We start from the raw sequence: 19,874 nt of genomic DNA on the forward strand, positions 1-19,874 counted from the left end.
TCTTCTGCCCAGTGATTCCATCTGCACTATATATATATATATATATGAACTAAAATGCTTTTTTCTCCAGTTTTGTGAGCTGCAGTAACCTTTCCGCCGCAGCAGAGGGCAGCATCGTGCTACCTAAAGCTAAATTCCCGTCAGAAAACTGTAAAGACGAAGAAGATTCATCATCAACAGTGCAGCACTTGCGAAGGTATCTGTCAGTGTTTGAATTGTGCAGATTTAATCTCATTTCTTGCCTTTGCAATAAATGTGGCAGATTTCGAGGTTTTAATGTAATTTATTGCATTTTTACGACTCATTGCACGTCCAAGTGTTAGCAGTTAGCTCTGGCGGTGTAGCTAAGCTAACTAGAAGCTGCAGCGAGCTAAGCTGTCACTAGTTTGTGTGTGGGCGTGTAGCCCTGCAGAGCAGACTTGCTGTGTTATATGCTTGTACACGGCTGTAAATAAATTCTGCGTTATTAGATCGATTGCACACCAGTTTAAACCTTATTTGTGTTTCCCTCGCCTCCTCCTGCGTCTCCTGCGCCTCATCCTGTACCTCATCTGTCTGCAGATTATTTTTTACCTGACCCAGATATAAAACAGTGCAGCGTTAACGAGGCTGTGGACATGGACACAAGAGCCTTGAGGAATCCATATCCAGACTATGATGGGAGCCCTGCGTCCACACAGGCGTTGTTTGACTACCAGGGAAAGGTAATGCATGACGAAGCATGTAGGCAAGTGAGGTGTGTGCATGTGTGTGTCTTTCATGTCACCCCCATTATTTTAATTTCTATTTACCTTCAGCTCACTCCAGAGTTCGCCCAGAGGCTGAGCCACAAGGTCTCTGAGCTTTTAGCTGTCATGGAAAACGGGCTGAGGTCTGCAGATCCGAGAGATTGCACCTCTTACACTGGCTGGGCAGGTGATGGCACCTTTACACATCTCTTATTTATGAGTGACATCATTTGCTCTGATAGTAAGGAATTGCACTGATGTGACTATATGAAAACTTAATGTCAAGACATAATCCTCCAAATGTGATTGCAGCCAGTGTTTTGTTTACAATTCTGGTTTTCTGTTCTTGAGAAAACATGATTCAGAGAAACATCTGAAACCATCTGGTTGAAAGAGAATTAAATATGAGTTATTTGATTAAGGAATACAACTTAAGATCATTGTCAGATGTGCACGTTCTAAGATTATCAGGTTGTATGTTACCAAATGTGCAGCCTTACTTCACTTGTGTTTAAAACAAGACACATTTCTGATTTTGTTTCCAAAGTTCACATCAGAAACAAGAACCTGTGTGTCTGTCCACAGGCATTGCTCTGCTCTACCTGCACCTCCACAGCGTGTTCAAGGAAGACTCCTTCCTTCAGAGAGCCCTGGAGTATGTCAGCCGCAGCCTGAAGTGTCTGACCCGACGCCACGATGTCACCTTCCTGTGTGGGGATGCTGGGCCTCTGGCTGTGGCTGCTGTGGTCTACTATCGCCTGCAGAGGTGGCAAGAGACTGATGAGCACATCAGCGGGTCAGTCTAGACTAAGGACAGTAGTTATAGTTAATATATTATTTTTTTAGATATTAGTTTAGAGTAGAAGGTCATCGCGTACGATTCGCAGTATCACTTATCATGCAGCTTATTGTCCAGAGTCATACTGTAGGTCATCACGAACAGAAAATTTATTTGAAGATTTGGGTCTTTGATGCAGTAGTCGGTCACGACAAAAGGACATTCTGACTCATGAATTTTGTGTTCTCTGCGCTTCCTTGGCAGACTGCTGCAGTATCACCAGACTGTGGTGAAGGGATCAGGCGGGCTGCCAGATGAGCTGCTTTATGGCCGAGTGGGCTACCTCTACTCCCTTGTCTTCATCAACCAGCAGCTTGGGCAGGACAGGATCCCACTGCAGTACATCCAGCAGGTGGTTCAGAACAATGAAACAGTCTAATTGTCTGGATTTCACAACAGAAAGATATTTGTCTAGCCAGTACACTACTTTGTACTACACATAATTACAGTGACTATGAAGCTTTTATGACCGTAGAAAAAAAGAGGGAATGCATAATGTGCAGTAAACAGAAATTGTATTAGGTCGAGACTCTTTTTATAATCCAGCCTCTCTAACTTCTCGGTCACTGCCCCTGACAATCTCAGTTTGCCGTCAGCTCCTAATTTGCTCTGTCTTTCACATATTGATGTTCAATTGCTCTAATTTTTCCTTCATTGATTTCTTTCATTTGAACAGATGAGGTGTGTTTCTGAGCTGGGATGTGTTGTTTCCTTTCCTCAGGTCAGCCAGGCCGTGCTGGCCTCAGGCGAGCACCTCAGCAGGAAGTTCAGGGTCCAGAACCAGAGCCCTCTGATGTACGAATGGTACCAGGAGCAGTATGTTGGCGCCGCCCACGGACTGGCTGGTATCTACTACTTCCTCATGCAGGTAAAACAGATTTCTGGCTCCGAATGCAACCAGCCTTTGATCAGTCAACTCTCCAAAAGGAAAAGACGTTCAATTTACAGTTTTATAAAACAAAAGCTAATCCTCACCTTTTAGACGCCTGTATCAGTGAATATTTGGCGTTTTAAAATTTTTTTTGGTAAATTGATTAAGCAACTACTCAACTGAAGAACTAATTGTTTCAGCATTAAAGTCAGTCTAGTGTGATAAAAGCCACCTGTTACTTCCACCTGTTGCTTCTCCATCCTCTGTTAAACACAGCCTAATCTCTCCCACACAGCCGGGCTTCGTCTCTGTGGAGGAGCTTGTACACAGGCTGGTGAAGCCCAGCGTCGACCACGTCTGCCGTCTGAGGTTCCCCTCCGGTAACTACCCTCCCTGTATCGGGGATGATCGAGACCTGCTGGTGCACTGGTGCCACGGATCGCCAGGGGTGATCTACATGCTCCTGCAGGCGTACAAGGTACAGACTGAGATCATTCTGCAGTTATTTTTCACAGTGTAATAGAGAAGAAAGTATCATTCATGGACATTCTAGTGTTACAGAGAATAAAGTGTTCATTAATAGAGTTATAGTGCCATCTTGTGGCGAATCAGAGTAATTTCTGTTATTGGTTCCATTTATGCAGTAGTACCAGAATCTCTCCAATTTATAACCATTATTATCCTACATTTTAATTCACTTTTCCTTGCTACTTCATTCTTTGTTCCAGGTGTTTGGTGTTCCTCAGTACCTGGAGGGCGCTTTGCAGTGTGGAGAAGTGGTGTGGCGGTGGGGTTTGCTGAAAAAGGGCTATGGGCTGTGTCATGGTGCAGCAGGTAACGCCTACGCCTTCCTGGCTCTCTACCGGCAAACGCAGGACCCTAAGCACCTTTACAGAGCTTGCATGGTGAGAGCACATGAAAGAGGCTTTGTAATATAATCTGTATACATCGTTCACACAGTGCAGGGACCGTTTGAGTGATCAAACAACTGCTAATATTAATTGTGGGGCTCCAGCAGTGCATCCATCTTTATTAGTGTCTAAATTCTTGATTCACGCCCCAGTGGTTTGACACTGAGTCAAACTGGAGTTGACGGAGAGGCAGAAATTAATATCTTCTTTTAACACGTTATTTATCTGTGTAAGTTCAGCGAGCGTCTGTATAGATGTCATGTCTCTTTTCAAACACGTCTAGTATGAGCACTTCGCCAGGAAATAACAGCATTTTCCCCTAAATAAAAACATTTTAGCAGGAAAGATTTAAAAGCAGATAAACCACAGAAAGCCTCCAGATTAAAACTTTAAATAAGGAAATCAGTGGAAAAAGTAGAATTTTAGAAGTTTATGTATTTCACACTAGTCTGCAAAATTGCTCTTCTGGTTGTCTGCTTTTTTTAGCCTTTAAACAAGTAATTTAAAAGTAGATAGGCACAGTCCATCCACTGTGTTGCTCTAAGTTTATAAGTGTAAACTTAGAGACCAAACAGAAGATGTCATTTCATTATTCCTTTATTTCAGTGCTTTATATTATGTCTGTCTATGCCTTTTCTCCGACTTTGATGTAAGATGTGAAAGTCGCATCAAACTTAGTTCAAAGCACAACCAGTCATAGCACAGTTTGGCCGCTCGCCAGCCTTCAAATTGAAAATGATTCCAGAAACGGTGGCCATGTGAGAGGCAGGGCCTTTTATGTTTACTGACAATAGGTTGGTAGCTGTCGGTGCGAGTCGGCGTCAAAGCGGACCGAGCGAGGCGGTAACGAGCTGTCTTTGGATGCACTCCAGGTGGCGCGAGTCCCACGTGTACTTTCATTAATATGAATCTATTCATAGAGGATGGAAATAGACTCTTCAGATGTCTTGCCTAAGCTCCGTTACATTCTCCCAGAGCAACAGAGTGACATTGTGGTCATAATGTGATACCTCGACAGATGCTAGGATTTCGCTGAGAGGAGCACAGTTAGCAGCAGTTGTTGACATTGCTCGCTATTCTCCTGAGACGGGTCAGCCAGAGTGCACTGTTGTGTTACAATGGGAATGTTACTATGCCCCTCTCGCTCTGTCTGTCTCTACAGTTTGCAGACTGGTGCATGAACTATGGTAAACACGGATGCCGAACACCAGACACTCCCTTCTCACTTTTTGAAGGTAATGTGTGACGATGTGTCCTACTTGCCAAAAATAACTTATCTTCATAATGCTGGGCTCGTAAAAAAAGAAATATCCCAGGATAGAGCTGACTAGCTATAGTTGGACCAGTCGTTTCTTCATTAGTTTATGTGCCCTGCAATCAATAAGAGTTTACCCTTTAAAAATAATTAAGTATGTATTTAGAAAAAGTAAAAATACTGTTAAATAACGTGTATGTTTAGGAGCTTTGGTATTAGAAAACACTTTCATAGAAGAGAGCATCAAAAATACTGAGCCAATACTTCAGACAGCATTAAAAAAATGAATTTAGTGCAGTGTTTTCTGTATTTCACTTTATATTTGTCTCTGGTATTGTGGCGACTAATGTAGCTGTAAACTCACTGTGTCACTTATTGTCAGCAGGCATGGCAGGCACTATCTATTTCCTGGCCGACCTTCTGCAGCCAATGAAAGCGAGGTTCCCGGCCTTTGAGGTGTAAGTGTTGTCTCCCACCCACACCGCGAAAGAAAATATGACAAGAAAAAGACCCACACCTCTGCTCTCTGTTGCACTCATGCATGGAAACACCGCATTCATCTCCAAAATATAATATTCGGGGACTCGATGGCTGACTTTTGACTCCTGCTTCAAACATTAGTGCCGTGTTTTTCCTGCTCTTCTCCGCTGTGAACTTGACGTGTTATTAACAGGATTAATCTTAAACTCACATCTCGACTGGTAATTATCTGAGAGATATGTGAAAGGTAAGAGCTTCTCTAGCTGTTTTTTGTTTCTTTGTGTATAAATATAATTCCTGGTTTATGATCTCTTGCTGTTTCTCATATCGTGACGTGCTTTAGGGTTTCAGGCCAGGAAATAATTTTCAGTTTAAATTTAGATTTTGGGAATAATAATCTGTTTTGTTTATTCTAAAAACTGTATATATCCGGTATTTAGCAAGTTTAAAAGGAGATTGATGCTTGAGTTAGTTTATTTTCTTTTTCAGAAAAACATCAACAGCAAAGTTAGTTACAATGCACTAAATATAATACAGCTGTGCCATGTGTTAAGGGCTTAACCCCGCAGCACTGAGTGTAAGCTGTTGGCTGTCCTTTGCACTTTCTGGGCAATAAACCATGTGTCTTTTTACAGCTGTTGCTCTGTGGTGATTTTCAGTACCCTGTTGTAATTATGCACAAGCAAAGAGAAGCCACAAAGGGGCAGCAGAGAGCCGGCAACGTCTGCATCTGACACCTGACCTCCACCGGGCAAATGAAGCACATTCATAGGTAGTAAATGACACTCACCTTGGAACATTACTTCATGAGTAGCTCTTTTGAGAGTCAAATTTTATGCTAAACAAGCTGCATATTCTATAATAAGGGGAGATATGTATATGGCATATATATATACAAATGTCCATGGTGTGATCTGCTGTGACGCAATTATTTAAAGAGCTGTCCTTGAAAACCTTGTGATAACACAAGTACTCAGGACATGTATCCATTTGACATCTCTCTCTCTTTGTAAACACTCAGCTTTAAGGCATTTAGTGGGCAAATGAAGCCATATACAGCACTCATAAATGTCCAGAATTTTCTGTCCCTTCCTCTATGGGACACTTGGCTCAACTGGTCCGGTCTCTATTCCAAATAAGGCTCATATAACACCCTGAAAACGAAGCAGCGACACAATGCCACTGCTCTTTTTTAAGCCCCCTGCCCATGACCTGAGGCCAGCTGGGGTCTAAAGAGGAGGGGAGGGTGTGTGTGTGGGGGGGGGGGGTGTTACAGTACCAGTGAGTCTTGAGGAGCAGGAGCGTTCATTTTCTGCTCCCCCACCTCTACGGAGCCAGCCCAGCGTAGGAGAAACCAAACACCTCCAACAGGAGCGGGAGTAAAAATAGTGTTCATCTGTGCAGGGGTGTGGTCTGCCAGACATGTCTCTCACTCTGGTTCACTTACTCCTACATATGTCCTCCAACTCTTTTCCTCCTGACGTTCAGCAGCTGACTGTTCTGTATTACAAGGCTGATGAAAAGTTGGACTTACTGCAGTGCGGCAGCATTAACACACCTGCTATTCACACTATTAGTGAATTATCTGATCCTGTGCACGTTGTCTCTTTGTATGTGTGAATGCTCATAATCTTCCAAGAAAATTTGTCTTTCTGTTGTTTTGAGAATCTGAATTTTTGCATGTCTGGCACATTGACTGGTGATCTTCAATCAGCCAAAGGTGTTTGGTCCATCAGAGACACTGGACATTTCACTGTACAGTACACAGAATACAGAGCACTTACTCAGCGTGTTAAATGTTTGTCAGTGTTCGTGACCTTATAATCACCTTCATAGTGATATGAAGAACAGTTTATCCCAGCTGATAGGTAAAGCTAGCTCACCTGGGTCAAAGACAAAGCTGTTTTTAACGGACTGTGGCAGAAAGTGCATAAATGTCCTTGAGCAAAAACATGCAGGGACTTTCAAAATCAGTAATTATTGTTTTTTATTAATGTGAGAGTAATAGTAACAGCCTGAATATTATTATGATTCTATTAATTCATTCTTTAGAGTCTATATTTGAATAATCTTATCAGTAAAAAGATATACATTCTGAAATATTAACATACTGAATATGCAGTGACCATCAGCTCTGTGTGGGAACTACAGAGATAGATATTTACAATGCAAACTACAACACTGTAATTTCAATGCAATAAAAATTCATGGGAATCTATGCACAGATTAACGGGTATATTACACATTTTATAGCAGTAGTTGAAAACTGTAAAGTATTAAGCTGCATGCTTAAATTTAAACCAGTTCAGATGCATAACAGTATATTATTTCCAGTCATAAGAAATATTGGGAAACAACAAAGTAGATTACGTAACAGCCAGTGTGGGAACAACTGGATCATTCAAGTCTTAAACGTATTAAACAGATGTACATAATCATCTTTGAAGCTACGAACAACTGTATTTTAATACTTTATTCTCCAGTTGGTATTATTGCTTTGACAAAACAATACCAACTCAGGCCCCACTTATAGTTCTGTGTTTTTTCTGGTGCTTTCTTTCATGCTGTTTTTTGAAGTATTATTATGAAACAGAAGTAAAGTTCAGTTCAGAACTTCAACTTTTCGAATGGTTTTTGCTCTGCTGCTATTTAACCATAAGAGGAGGAACAGTCTCCCTGTTTAAAAATACCTCCATGTAAATGAGCTCTCTGGGCCTGGAGCCCTTCTGAAGTGGGACAAATCCAGGTAGCTGAGTTTTCAACATTTTCACCAGCACAGATCAACTGTACGTGTCATCTGAAAGAGAAATTTCTAGTGTTAAGTCAGTGAAAACATTTCTTGATATAAATGATTTTAAAACAGTTTAAAATCTTGAGACACGGGAATCAGAGTCTTGACACAGTTCTTTGCGTTTCTGAAAATAGCCCTGTCCCCTTCTAAAGGTCTACTCCCACTGCTCCGCGGCCGCACGGCTCTCCTTTCCGTTTGCCCTAAGAAAGTTAAAGATGTTCCAACGTGTCATCCGATCCACCTTATTAGCATACGTGACATCACAGGCCCGGGATAAATAAGAGGGGGCTTTGACCATGGCTCAGGACCACTCTGTCTTGGGACTTCAGCTTCTCCTCTCCTCTCTTTCCGCTCCTCCAGCTCCTTACTCTCCAAAATGGTGTGTACAAAACTGTGTTTTGGACCTTCTGGGTGGGGCAGTACCGATGGAGTTACCTTTTTTTTTTTTTTATTAAATCTTCCAGCCAGCGGTGATTCTTTGTGGCATGGGTTTGGATACCATCTTTCCAAAATAAACCCAAAATTGGGACTTTATTGGCATCACTGAAATCAAGGCTGGCATTTTTAAAACTGCTCTGAAAAACTTTTTAATAAATCGTGAAAAAAGTTTACCTCTCTGGAGATTTCAAGGTTGGGAGTTGTTACTTTGAGGCCAGGACCACTTCCTTGAAATCCATCCACATTTCTATCCTTAGTGTCTGTACAGATTTCTGTGAAAATGCAATGAACTTGTTTCTAATTTCGCCATCCACCTCATGGATTTAGTGCAGTTCTGGGCTGCAATAAATTCTGTGAGAATTGTTAGTAAATCTGCCATAAGCTGGATTTCATCTGTGCTATTTCTATACTCATACATTTTTTTTGTTTGTTTCTCTGTGTTCTCTGTGTTAATGTGTTTGGAAACGTACCTTTTTGTGTGTGTACATTTGTGTTTTTGTGTATTTCTATGTGACAGACCGAGTTCACACCGGACCAGATTGAGGGTAAGTGAAGAAACAAGATCCATGCTCATCCTTTACAAATATCTTGTGCATGTGAAAAGCAGTGACATTTACTTTCAACATCACCAAACAAACAGAGTAGCTGGAGGCTTATCGAGCTGAACCTTTAGTCCAAATTAACTACTAAAAGGTGGAAGTGGGGATGAAGAAAGTTCCAGAGTGAAGACCATCACAGGGCATGCCATTCCTCAGACCCGTCCAGCTGTCGAGAAGGATCTGAGAAATGTCTATTCTAAGCCGACCTAGCCTTGTCTTGAAAGCCACAGCGGCCCTTCCACAGCAGAGGTGTTAATCTCCAGGTCAAGGTTTAAGATGCGAGCCCTGCGGCATCAACTTACACAGGGAATCCAAACTGCGACCGCCCTTGCACCATCCCGACCCTTTTGTTCAGTGCTGAAAGACGCGTCCTCTATAAACATGCTCCATGTTTGGTGGAAGGAATTTGTTGTGGTTCTCCATATGGGCACGACGTTTTGGTCCATTTGAATAGGTCAAAATCATTTTTTGTGTATAGATATTTGTAGTAGTAATACGCATGTTCATCTCCATGCATCTTGGAGATGCTTCTTATCATGTTCATGCGTTTATATGGACTTTCAATCTGGAAATTCTTTGTACCCCCATTTATACTACATGTCTAGCATTAAGTTGGTTGCCAGGGGAGTACATGCAGATCACGCAAGACAAGGTGTTGATTACGCCTCAGTCAGCATTCTTATGTTTAACTCGAGCAGGGCCAGGGGGCCATGCCTCTATATGGCCAGCGTTACTCAGTCAGGGTGTATCAGTTTGCTCCTGATGTCGTCCTAAATGCAAGCGGAGGCAGGAATGGAGAAGGGTGGGTGGAGATCGGTACAGCTGTTCCTGCTGCTGCTGTTCAGAAACCACATAAGAGCATTAATGTGTCAAAAAGGACACTTTGAGTTCACTTCCTGGTGGGATTCCTAGAAATAGCTAGCCTTTGTTCAGACCCCACTTGGTACCTTCCCCTTCTCTGCTTGGATACAGCTGTCGCTCTGAATTAGCTGAGAACAATGACAGAAGTATGTGGCTTCTACTGTCTTTAATCCTCCAACACAGTGCAACACCACATAGCTGCCATAGCTGACTAAGAACCCAGTAATTGAAAGAATGGAAAATCCACAGGGGATGGACCTACTGGACACCAGAAAGAGACTATTACTAGCATTGATGTCATTTTTATTTAGTACAATTTTTTGATTATAACATGAAAGGGATCATTTTTCACGTCCTACAGCTTTGACAAATTATCTTTTACCATTTGCCAATTGATCAAGTTTTCATACAAAGCTCCTGATGTTACCGTGAGCTCACAAATCAAAGTGTGTAGCCCTGTAAAAATTGTGAACACTGCACCTGAGGACATCACAAAACTGAGATTCAAAACCATGTGTTTTTTTTTGTTTTTTTTAACCGACTTGTGTCAGTATTTAATAACTCAAACTTCTCTCTTGACTCTCTCCTCCTGGCCAGACTTCAAGGAGGCTTTTGGTCTCTTCGACAGAATTGGTGACAGCCAGGTGGCCTACAACCAGGTTGCCGACATCATGCGCGCTCTGGGCCAGAACCCCACCAACAAGGATGTTACCAAGATTCTGGGCAACCCAACCGCCGATGGTGAGATCCCCTTTGCATGCAGACAAAATTCAGACAAAGCTTAGAGACACAGAAGACAAATATGAGATAAGATGCAGTAGCTGGTCGAAGTGGCCTATCTGTGACCCCTAAGCACTGAAAGGAAGCAGCCTAAACACACAGAATAGGTGATTTCCTGTGAGTATGTGTAACATATGATTTGTAAATCGACAGACATGGCCAACAAGAGGCTCAACTTCGACGCTTTCCTGCCCATGCTGAAGCAGGTCGACGCCCTCCCCAAAGGCACCTACGACGACTACGTTGAGGGTCTGCGCGTCTTCGACAAGGAGGGCAACGGCACAGTCATGGGCGCTGAGCTGCGTATCGTGCTGTCCACCCTGGGTGAGTCTCAAGTCACCTTCCCCAAATATAGAAGCACACAAATATAGTTTGCTTAGCACGCACAGCATGTGAGCATGTGTGTGAAATGGAGAGTGTGGCTCCTGACATGGATCCTTGTGCGACTGCAGGAGAGAAGATGAGCGAGCCTGAGATTGATGCCCTTATGGCCGGCCAGGAGGACGAGAACGGCAGTGTGCACTATGAGGGTAAGCTCTGATTTCCCAGCATGCTTCCTCTTTTTGTGTTTGACTTTTTTATAAATACAGGATGCTGAAGATTTGACCATATGGGTTTGTCTTCCTCCAGCTTTCGTGAAGCACATCATGTCTGTGTAAGAGGCCAGCAGTAGGAGTGCTGAACAACCTGTAGCTCGCCTACAGACAGCCCAACAGTGTTCAACACATCTACACTGTTTCAAAGACCAACCAAGGAAAGACAAGGACTATGTACAAGGGATGTTGAAGCAAACCCATCTTGTTGTTTATTTTGTTTTCCTTTACACTTCGTCTCAAACCCTCCTCTCTCGGGACTTTACCATCACCTCTCCGTTGTAGACCCCATCACTCGGCCTCTACTCCCCCCCCGGGGCGCGTCTCCACTGTCCGCATGGGGTGAGGAACGGGGGAGAAGGGGTGACCGCTCATCAAGTGAGGGTAGATCCCTCCCTTCCCACCACCACCTCATTCAGTCACGCCACCACTGGCCCAGCAATGCCAAAGGTGCTGGAGTATGGTCGTGGATTGACCGCCAAAAGTCTCCCTCTTCCCTGAAAAGTTTTATTTATTTTCACTCTGTTCATTTCAGAATAAACTTTTCCAACGTACATCCCACCTGGGTTGATTCTTGATCTCTCATTGACCACATATACTTGCAGAAAAGCTGTAGAGTACAACAATATACTGTAGATGTCACAGCTGAAGCAAGAGCATGTAACTTCTGAAACGTCTCATTTTTCCATAATTGCAACTTGTAGTCGAGATGGCTGCTCCTATGCAAAGTGACATAAGGTAACTTTGAGGTATAAAATTAAGAGAAAACTCAAATATTCTGTTAAAAATTTTCCATTAAGGCCATTAAAAAAAGAAAGAAAAGAAAAAACAATAAAATGGTATCTCTTACTGCTACTTTATGCATTTGATTAATAGCACTTATTTAAATCTGATTTGCCATCTTCAAGTTTCGTTTTAAATCCCAGTGTTTGCTGATTTTATCCTGAGCTTAGTTACACAGTTATATATTGACACCACTAGTTTAGATAGCTGTACACTTTTTTTTTTCTTTCTGTCTTTCATAAATACAGGAGCCCGTAAAGCTGCACACGAAACTCTCGGTACCTGATGCTGACAGGTTCAAAGTTAAACCTTAAGAGAGGCTGCCCCCTCCTGGTGTACTGAGAGTACTGTGGACAGACTTTTATAATTCAACACATCATGTTATTTATAAGAACAGTCAGGGTTTTGTGTTTAAACCAGTTTCTGCCACCACATATAGTGTGAAATAAATATATATAAGGCACTGAAAGGTTATTATTATTTATTTAAATTATTATTTCTCTTTATTCTGTTAGGACACATGTAAAGACTGAAACCTCTTATTTAGCATGAATAAAATATAAATTTATTTCTGCACCAAATATATTATTGTTCATGTTCACATGCTATTGTATGATGTCTCTTAGAAAAGACAGAAACAATTCTGCTTTTGATTGTACTATCATCTTTTTTCATCTATAGGCCTATAGACATTTGTTTACTATGAATATATTTAATATTATTGTAATTCTAGGTTTTTTTTTTTGTTTTGTTTTTTTACTTTCTGCTGAAAACTACTGCAACATTAATATAAAAACTATATTCCGACCAGTGGGCGGCAGACCTGCACCCGGCTGCCTCTGCAGGGTTTAGTAGAAGAAGAAACCCTGCTACTGAGACCGATGAATCCGGAGGTCTCACTCTGCTGCTGTTTTCAGGGACAAAACCTTCTCAGCTGCAGAGTGTGGAAACGTTTCAAACGGATGTGTACAACTTCCTTCCAACAAAGGGAGAGGTCACCTTACTGAGACGATCTTTGTCCTGTGTGCAGCGCTCCTTGGTCGTGTTTGTTGTTTGCGTTTGTAGCGAAGATGTTAGTCACAAAAATGATGAAAACTTGTGTTTTGGGGCTGAGACATGTCGTCGGACGGGGACAGGTGCTGTCTGCGGCTGCTTCGAGGTAAAACATGTCACTTAGACAATTGCAGTGTTTGTGTTTTTGAACTGTGTTTTGTTGAAAAACATCCGGAACGCTTTCGAGAAATATCTGCAACTTTACGCAGTTTGATCACTTGGTTTTATTTTATGTGACATCAGTTATTATTTTACAACACATTTTGAAAGTATTGTCTTGTCTTTAGACTGTTAAAGTAGAAGTGGGTCGCAACAGCCTTTGGCACAGTTCCTTCCTTGAGATCTGTGACCTGATGTCTGCACACAGAGGGAGGTGTAAGGATCCAAATCCTGAAATGTCAATTTTTTTTAAAAAATAAAAAACAATACGGTAAAATGTAACAATTTTAGTAGAAGGAATTCATATGCATATACAACTATTTTAAAAACTGATCAGCTGTTTTTGTATTTAGTATTTTCAGATCCTGCTGTGAGGACAAAACAAGATAACTGATGATATTACATTTGTGCTTTAGGAAAATATAATTGGCCTTTTATTATTATTATTATTGTTTTCAGTTTAAACTATTAATTCTTTTAATCTGTTATTAAAAATAATTGTTAGTGTCAATCCAACTCCAATGCCAGTGGTAGTTCTTTGAAATTATTATCACTCCCATAATCTCCAGCTGCTTTATCACAGCGAATATGTTTGTCATGGGTTGTCAGATCAGCCACTTCCTGGCTTTACATCAGATCATAGTAGGTTGACTTTCTGTGATTCCTCCCAGACTACAGCACAGTCAGGCCCAGCAGCTCGGACAGTCTGCCCCCTCAACCCGTCCGGAGACCTCCAGCGCCAAGACCCTGATGGACATCGGGACCCGCCGGATCTTCAACGAGGACCATGATCTCTTCAGGCAAAATGTCCGGCGCTTCTTTCAGGAGGAAGTGGTTCCACACCACAAGGAGTAGGTGTAAAAATGGACAAATTACTGAATGGGCTGTGTTTGAAGTGACTGTCAACATTTGTTGTTGCAAAGTCAATCACACCACCTCAAACAGACTAATCAAATACGTAAACTCACCTCACAGACATGTTAAATGAGCACAAGTGGACGCAAAACAAACACAAATAGATGTAAAATGACAATGAAGAGAGAAATGCTCCCTTTTCTGTCGTTCCCTGCTTAACTACACTCACTTTTTCTTGTTCCAGGTGGGAGAAGGCAGGTCAGGTAAGCAGAGAGGTGTGGGAGAAGGCTGGTGAGCAAGGCCTGCTGGGAGTAATGATACCAGAGAAGCACGGTGGCATTGGAGGAGACCTGTTTTCTGCGGCTGTCACATGGGAGGAGCAGTGAGTTGTCCTTCAAATCAAAAACACATTTAGTCGCTCAGACACTGGCTAACTGGTTATGTTTTTAATGAGATCTTGCTTTTGTTCTCCAGAATGTACTCCAACTGCTCAGGCCCGGGTTTCGCCTTGCACTCTGACATCATCACGCCCTACATTGTCAACTACGGCAGCAAGGAGCAGATTGAACGCTTCATCCCCGCGATGACTGCTGGGAAATGCATCGCAGCTATTGCTATGACAGAGCCAGGAGCAGGCAGGTCAGGACCCAAGTGTAGATGCAACATCAGAGAAATCAGGATGCATAGGATTAATGTGGTGTAGCTTTGGTGACCCATCCCCTGTGTTTTTTTTCAGTGATCTTCAGGGTGTGAGGACGTACGCCAGGAGAGACGGCAGCGACTGGATCCTCAATGGAAACAAGGTACTGAGTCGAAAAAGCAAAATCAAGATGCATTTCACAGCATCTCAGCATCAGCTTGAATTCGTTCCTGTCTCACGTCTTCAGGTGTTTATCTCAAATGGCTGGATGGCTGACCTGGTGGTCGTAGTGGCTGTGACCAACCGTGAGGCGAAGACAGCAGCACATGGCATCAGTCTGTTCCTGGTGGAGGACGGCATGAAGGGCTTTCAGAAAGGACGCAAGCTGGAGAAGATTGGTCTGAAAGCCCAGGTACTGCTGCAGGAACATAGTGTTTCCGTCGGCCTTCTACCATCCAGCTTGAGATCATGCAAAACCTGGATGTCAGGACACTAATTCTGTCCTCTCTCTGTTTCACAGGACACAGCTGAACTGTTTTTTGAGGACGTGCGGCTCCCAGCTAACGCCCTCTTGGGTGAACTCAACAAGGGTTTCTACTGCCTGATGAATGAACTGCCTCAGGTGAAAGGAAAATGTTGAACTTAGTTTCTATAAAGTTTGTTATTTGAGTTAACAGTTACTGCTTTGGGTTGATTTGATGGTAAATCCTGTTATCATCTTTTGGAGTAGGAGCGTCTGATGATTGCTAACATGGCCATAGCGAGCTGTGAGTTCATGTTTGAGGAAACCAGGAACTATGTTTTGCATCGGAAGGCTTTCGGCAAAACAATCGCTCACCTACAGGTTTGTCAAGTAAAGTTATTTAACTTGTGTAATTTAATATTTAAGCAGTGACTGGCAGCCAAGGTTTTCATTGCCTGCTGTTAATGTTTAGAGTTTTTGCACTGGCCTTTTAATCAGAATTTCTCTTTTGGATAATAAATATTATTCCATCTAATTTTACTCTTCAGACGGTGCAGCACAAGCTGGCAGAGCTGAAAACTGAGATCTGTGTGGGCCGAGCCTTTGTTGATAACTGCCTTCAGCTCCACGCTGAGAAACGCCTGGACCCCTCCACAGCGTCCATGGCCAAGTTTTGGTGGGAATGTGTTTGTTTTGTTTTGTTTTTTTTAATGTCTCACCAGCTTCTCAGAAATAGACCATGTTGCTGCCATGTGCTAATGTCCTCGTCCTTCATCTTTTTTTCCAGGGCGTCTGACCTTCAGAACAAAGTGGCCACTCAGTGCCTGCAGCTCCATGGAGGCTGGGGCTACATGTGGGAATACCCCATCGCCAAGTAAGTATCAAGAAGGTTATTGGTAGGAATGCCAGGCTGATTTTCTTTTCCTTTTTTTTTTTAAATTCCAGTCAGTCAACAAGTTGCTGACCTTGTCTCTCTGCCCTGGAAAGACAGAGAGACAAGTTGCTGACCTTGTCTGTCTGTCTCTCTGTCTTTCCAGGGCATTTGTGGACTCTCGTATTCAGCCTATTTATGGAGGCACCAATGAGATCATGAAAGAGCTGATCGCCCGCAACATCGTCAGCCAGAAATGACAAGTTTTTTAATGATGGAGGAACACCAGGGGGAGTGGGGTGGTTTGCACAGGTGTTTTTTTCTTAGTTGGCACATGGTCTGGTAAAGATTTAACATAATCATGAAAAGCCTTAAAGTCAGGGAAGGTTTTACAGAATGTAATTTAATCATGCTTGAAATCTTGAAATTAGACAGGGGATTAATGCAAGACTGTCGAACTTCTGAACGAAGAAATAATTCCTTCTTCCTCACACAAACAAAAAGCTAAATGTGTTGGCAATGAAATGCACTTTAACTCGATTCAGTACCTCCAGGAGTTTCACAGCTCCAGCTGGACCCAGTCTGGTATGATCAGTAGCTTATGGTGGCAAGTGTTGGCAAAGTTTCAGTGTTACTGTGTAACTGACATCACTGAGTCTGTTTACTGCAAGTAACAGATTTTTTTCCACTTGGTCATGACAGAAACAAGATGTGAAAACAACATTAACATATGATCACCTCTTTTAACTGTTTTTGCATTAACTGTTTTTTTTGGTACTGGTATTTTTTTGTAAAAAAAAAAAATACCAATACCAATACAATAACATTTTTTGTAAATGAATCAGTGCTGTTAGTTGTTTGTATGTCACTGATTTATTTTTCAAACCTTTGTCAGGCATGTTTGTTAACACTGAAAGATTCTTCACAGTGTCTTATTGTGGCTGTTCATTTAATGAAATAAACACAAAATAGATTTTATTGGCCAATGAGTTTCAGGATTGAAAGAAAATAAAACATACAGTTTCTGTATAATTGAATAATAAACTATATGAAGTTTTATCACACCACTGAACAGTTGGAAGATAGATTTTACTAATACTTTTACAAATTGTCCTCTTATAAGAGTTATATTTTTGTATTTGTTTGTTTTATAGGCACTTATAGGGACCATATGCGCTCTTATGTGTATCAGTTTTGGCAGGTGATGGTGTGAGTAGAGTTGAGGCCTGTAACTGAGAGGATTGGGGTTGAAATGTTGTAAACAAGCTTGTACAGGTGAAGAAATTCCTGGAAATAAGCATCAGTGCCTGCCCCCTGCATTGTGCTATTTCCACCGATAGATGGCAGTAAATGTTCACACGGAGCGAGCATAGACATGACTAATGAGCAGGTCTCAGTTTGATTCCATTGCAGCACATGCAGCAGGCAAAAGCAGACTGTTGAATGTGACTGAACGATTTAAAGCATCTTTGCAGAGTTTTGACCTTATTTTCTTTTCATTTATTTTGTGTCTTTTTATTTATTTGATTTGTTTATTTTTGACATATTCGGGCATCAGTCATGTATAAGCATGTATCTGCATGCTTGTAGATCTGGTGTATGTTGCTGTAGATATACCGCATGCCAGTCCCTGACTCCCTGATGCTTGAAACCCCCCCATCACCCCGCCTCACCTGGAGGAGGAGAAGTGCAGCTACTCTTCACTGATGCATCCTCTCCTCCTCCCCTCCCTGCTCTCTTGTCTTCCCCCACAGTTTCCCCCCTTCCTCTGTCTCTTCCCTTTTCTTCCTTTCCCTGCCCCTCCTTCCCACTCTCCCCTTGGCATCACGTCTACGTTACCCCCCCCCCACCACCACCACCATGCCCTCTCCTCCATCTTTCCTCAGCAACAGCCACACCCCGGCGCTTCAGCTCTGCACCCATCTCCACTGCTGACACAGTTCTTTCCCTTTCAGCAGCAAAACAGGCAATTATTACGGTGCTGAGATGCAGAAGCCCTCTAACACCTGCTGGGTGTTGCGTCTGGCTTAATGCCAGTGTACATCTGTGTGTGTGTTTGCATGCATTTGTTGCATATACACACTGCAAAGATGCTGCACAAATTTCATATAATCACAGTGAGGGATCGCCTGTCATGCATATTGCGGCCACACAATCGACGTTGCGCATACACTGCCGCACTTACGGTAGCTTAATTTGCGATGGGAGGGGTCATAGGGCCCCATACCGCTTTCATTGTCACTACAGCTCTCTGCACACACAAGGGTATTAGTGCCGCTCAGCAGCCTAAACCTCCAGGTAAGAGCCGAGGCGCTTTCTTCATCATTTACAGGGCAAGTGAGGTTTATAATCGCTTTAATCAGCACAGACGTAGACTCTAAGGCATTTTAAATTTAACACCGGCAGCTGTGAAAGTTTCTATAAAAAGTCAAAATGTGTATTATTGTTGGCATTGCTGTCTACGGGTTCTAAGCTGCTGTGTGTCAGCGCGTAATGGTGTGATGTGGAGTTATGTGTGTGGATCCACTGATATGAATCATGAGTTTGGTGTATTGAAATCTCGACGTGGATTTTAATTTAAAGTCGCCTGAAGATTTCGGATTAAAATGCTGGCTCTGTGCACGTGGAAAAACGGGTTTAATTGCGTTTTATTTGCGGTGTTTGTCGCTGCTTCCTTGTGTCCTGGTGCGCCTCTCTCCGCTGCTGCAGCCTGCGCCTTTTGTTCTGGTCCACGCCTGAATGGTGCTGAAACCGGCTCCTCGGCCGTTCACTGCAGCACACCAGACTCACCTATGAAGAAAGGCAGCGGACTTAATGAATAGAAGTGCAGATGGTTAGAATTATAATCACATATTGTGGTTAATTAATGTCTTGCCCATGGCCATGCATTGTGGATATGGGAGTAGCCCTGCTTGTAGTTGGCATCTTGTCTGACACAGCCAGTTGTCCTTGCAGGCATTACCACCTTGCATCAGCAAAAAGGTTGCAGGGCTTCAGGTACATGCATTTTTAATATTATTTATATCATATCATATCATTTAGTTGATCACGGTAAGTCTTTTGAGGGCTTGGATCTACCAAATAACCAAACCCTGATCCTCCCAGTCTGGTGGCTGTAATGGACGTCCTGTCGGGATGGGTTGTAATGTCGTTTATTACATATATATATATATATATATATATATATATATATATATATATATATACGCATTAAGCCATAGATAATGATCTGGAAATGTCCAGGCTTCCATTAAGCGTGGACCTCTTCCAAAGCTGCCTCCTTTTAGTGTCGCCTCAGCTTCAACATTCTGAGGAGAAACAGATTTCCCACGTCTAGATGTGAAAACATTCCTTTATGAAAAGGAATTAACGCTCACATGAACAAGAAGGCAGGCTTTTTACCCTGAAACCTTCACGTCGGTGCTCGTGGAACTCTGTTCTTGGTTTGAGGTTCAGCAACCTGAGATTCAGAATAGTTCAGTGTAATACATTATGTTTGCTTCTTCAATCAGATTCCATTTGATCTGAATTTGTTTTCCTGGCATGAGCGAACAGAGTACAGATCGACTTGCAGGTTTTCATAGTGTGCAGCTGCAAATAAAGCGCAGCTCCAACATGCATTGGCAGAAATGGACTTTTTGTCTTGTTTGCCAGAGACAGGTAAACAAAAACATCACCTGCCAAGAACATCATTTAAAATATTTCCAGTGTGATGCTGACTTTTATTGATTCAAGGCAAAATGTGCCAGGAGCAGAAAGTTATATAAATGTATATATGGCCACTCATTCATGAATAATTCCCATATAATTCATACATAGCTGTAGCTTCCCAGTGAGGCACAGACTGAAAACATTAATTCCTTTCCCCAGCTTGTTGGGGGGACAAATTGAGGTTGGCAAAGTAC

At 42.4% G+C, this 19,874-nt stretch overlaps 3 protein-coding genes across 4 annotated transcripts; all 3 read left to right on the forward strand.

Moving 5' to 3' along the window:
- Window positions 1–89: 89 nt before the first annotated feature.
- On the forward strand, window positions 90–5,809 carry lancl1 (LanC antibiotic synthetase component C-like 1 (bacterial)). 2 transcript variants are annotated; one of them, XR_005893459.1, is made up of 11 exons: window positions 90–196; window positions 562–704; window positions 798–915; window positions 1,314–1,524; window positions 1,771–1,918; window positions 2,288–2,434; window positions 2,733–2,915; window positions 3,166–3,342; window positions 4,511–4,583; window positions 4,989–5,330; window positions 5,719–5,809. XR_005893459.1 is itself a non-coding variant. In XM_041032584.1 (10 exons), exons 2-10 carry the CDS (start codon window positions 618–620, stop codon window positions 5,063–5,065), a joined length of 1,221 nt encoding a protein of 406 aa, XP_040888518.1. In that variant the 5' UTR covers window positions 90–196; window positions 562–617; the 3' UTR covers window positions 5,066–5,711. The 2 variants fall into 2 exon arrangements, 1 of the variants encoding a protein (XP_040888518.1); XM_041032584.1 differs by lacking the exon at window positions 5,719–5,809 and having other exon boundaries at window positions 4,989–5,711.
- Window positions 5,810–8,127: 2,318 nt separating this feature from the next.
- On the forward strand, window positions 8,128–11,706 carry mylz3 (myosin, light polypeptide 3, skeletal muscle). Its single transcript, XM_041032586.1, has 6 exons — window positions 8,128–8,253; window positions 8,830–8,857; window positions 10,370–10,513; window positions 10,706–10,876; window positions 11,005–11,082; window positions 11,183–11,706. Exons 1-6 carry the CDS (start codon window positions 8,251–8,253, stop codon window positions 11,209–11,211), a joined length of 453 nt encoding a protein of 150 aa, XP_040888520.1. The 5' UTR covers window positions 8,128–8,250; the 3' UTR covers window positions 11,212–11,706.
- Window positions 11,707–12,947: 1,241 nt separating this feature from the next.
- Window positions 12,948–16,758, forward strand: acadl (acyl-CoA dehydrogenase long chain). Its single transcript, XM_041031939.1, has 11 exons — window positions 12,948–13,087; window positions 13,812–13,991; window positions 14,240–14,377; window positions 14,470–14,634; window positions 14,732–14,798; window positions 14,883–15,047; window positions 15,156–15,257; window positions 15,366–15,479; window positions 15,647–15,774; window positions 15,886–15,972; window positions 16,136–16,758. The coding sequence occupies exons 1-11, from the start codon at window positions 12,999–13,001 to the stop codon at window positions 16,227–16,229; spliced, it is 1,329 nt and encodes a 442-aa protein (XP_040887873.1). The 5' UTR covers window positions 12,948–12,998; the 3' UTR covers window positions 16,230–16,758.
- Window positions 16,759–19,874: the final 3,116 nt, after the last annotated feature.

This window comes from Toxotes jaculatrix, chromosome 24, assembly GCF_017976425.1.
Source record: "Toxotes jaculatrix isolate fToxJac2 chromosome 24, fToxJac2.pri, whole genome shotgun sequence".
NCBI lineage: Eukaryota > Metazoa > Chordata > Actinopteri > Toxotidae > Toxotes > Toxotes jaculatrix.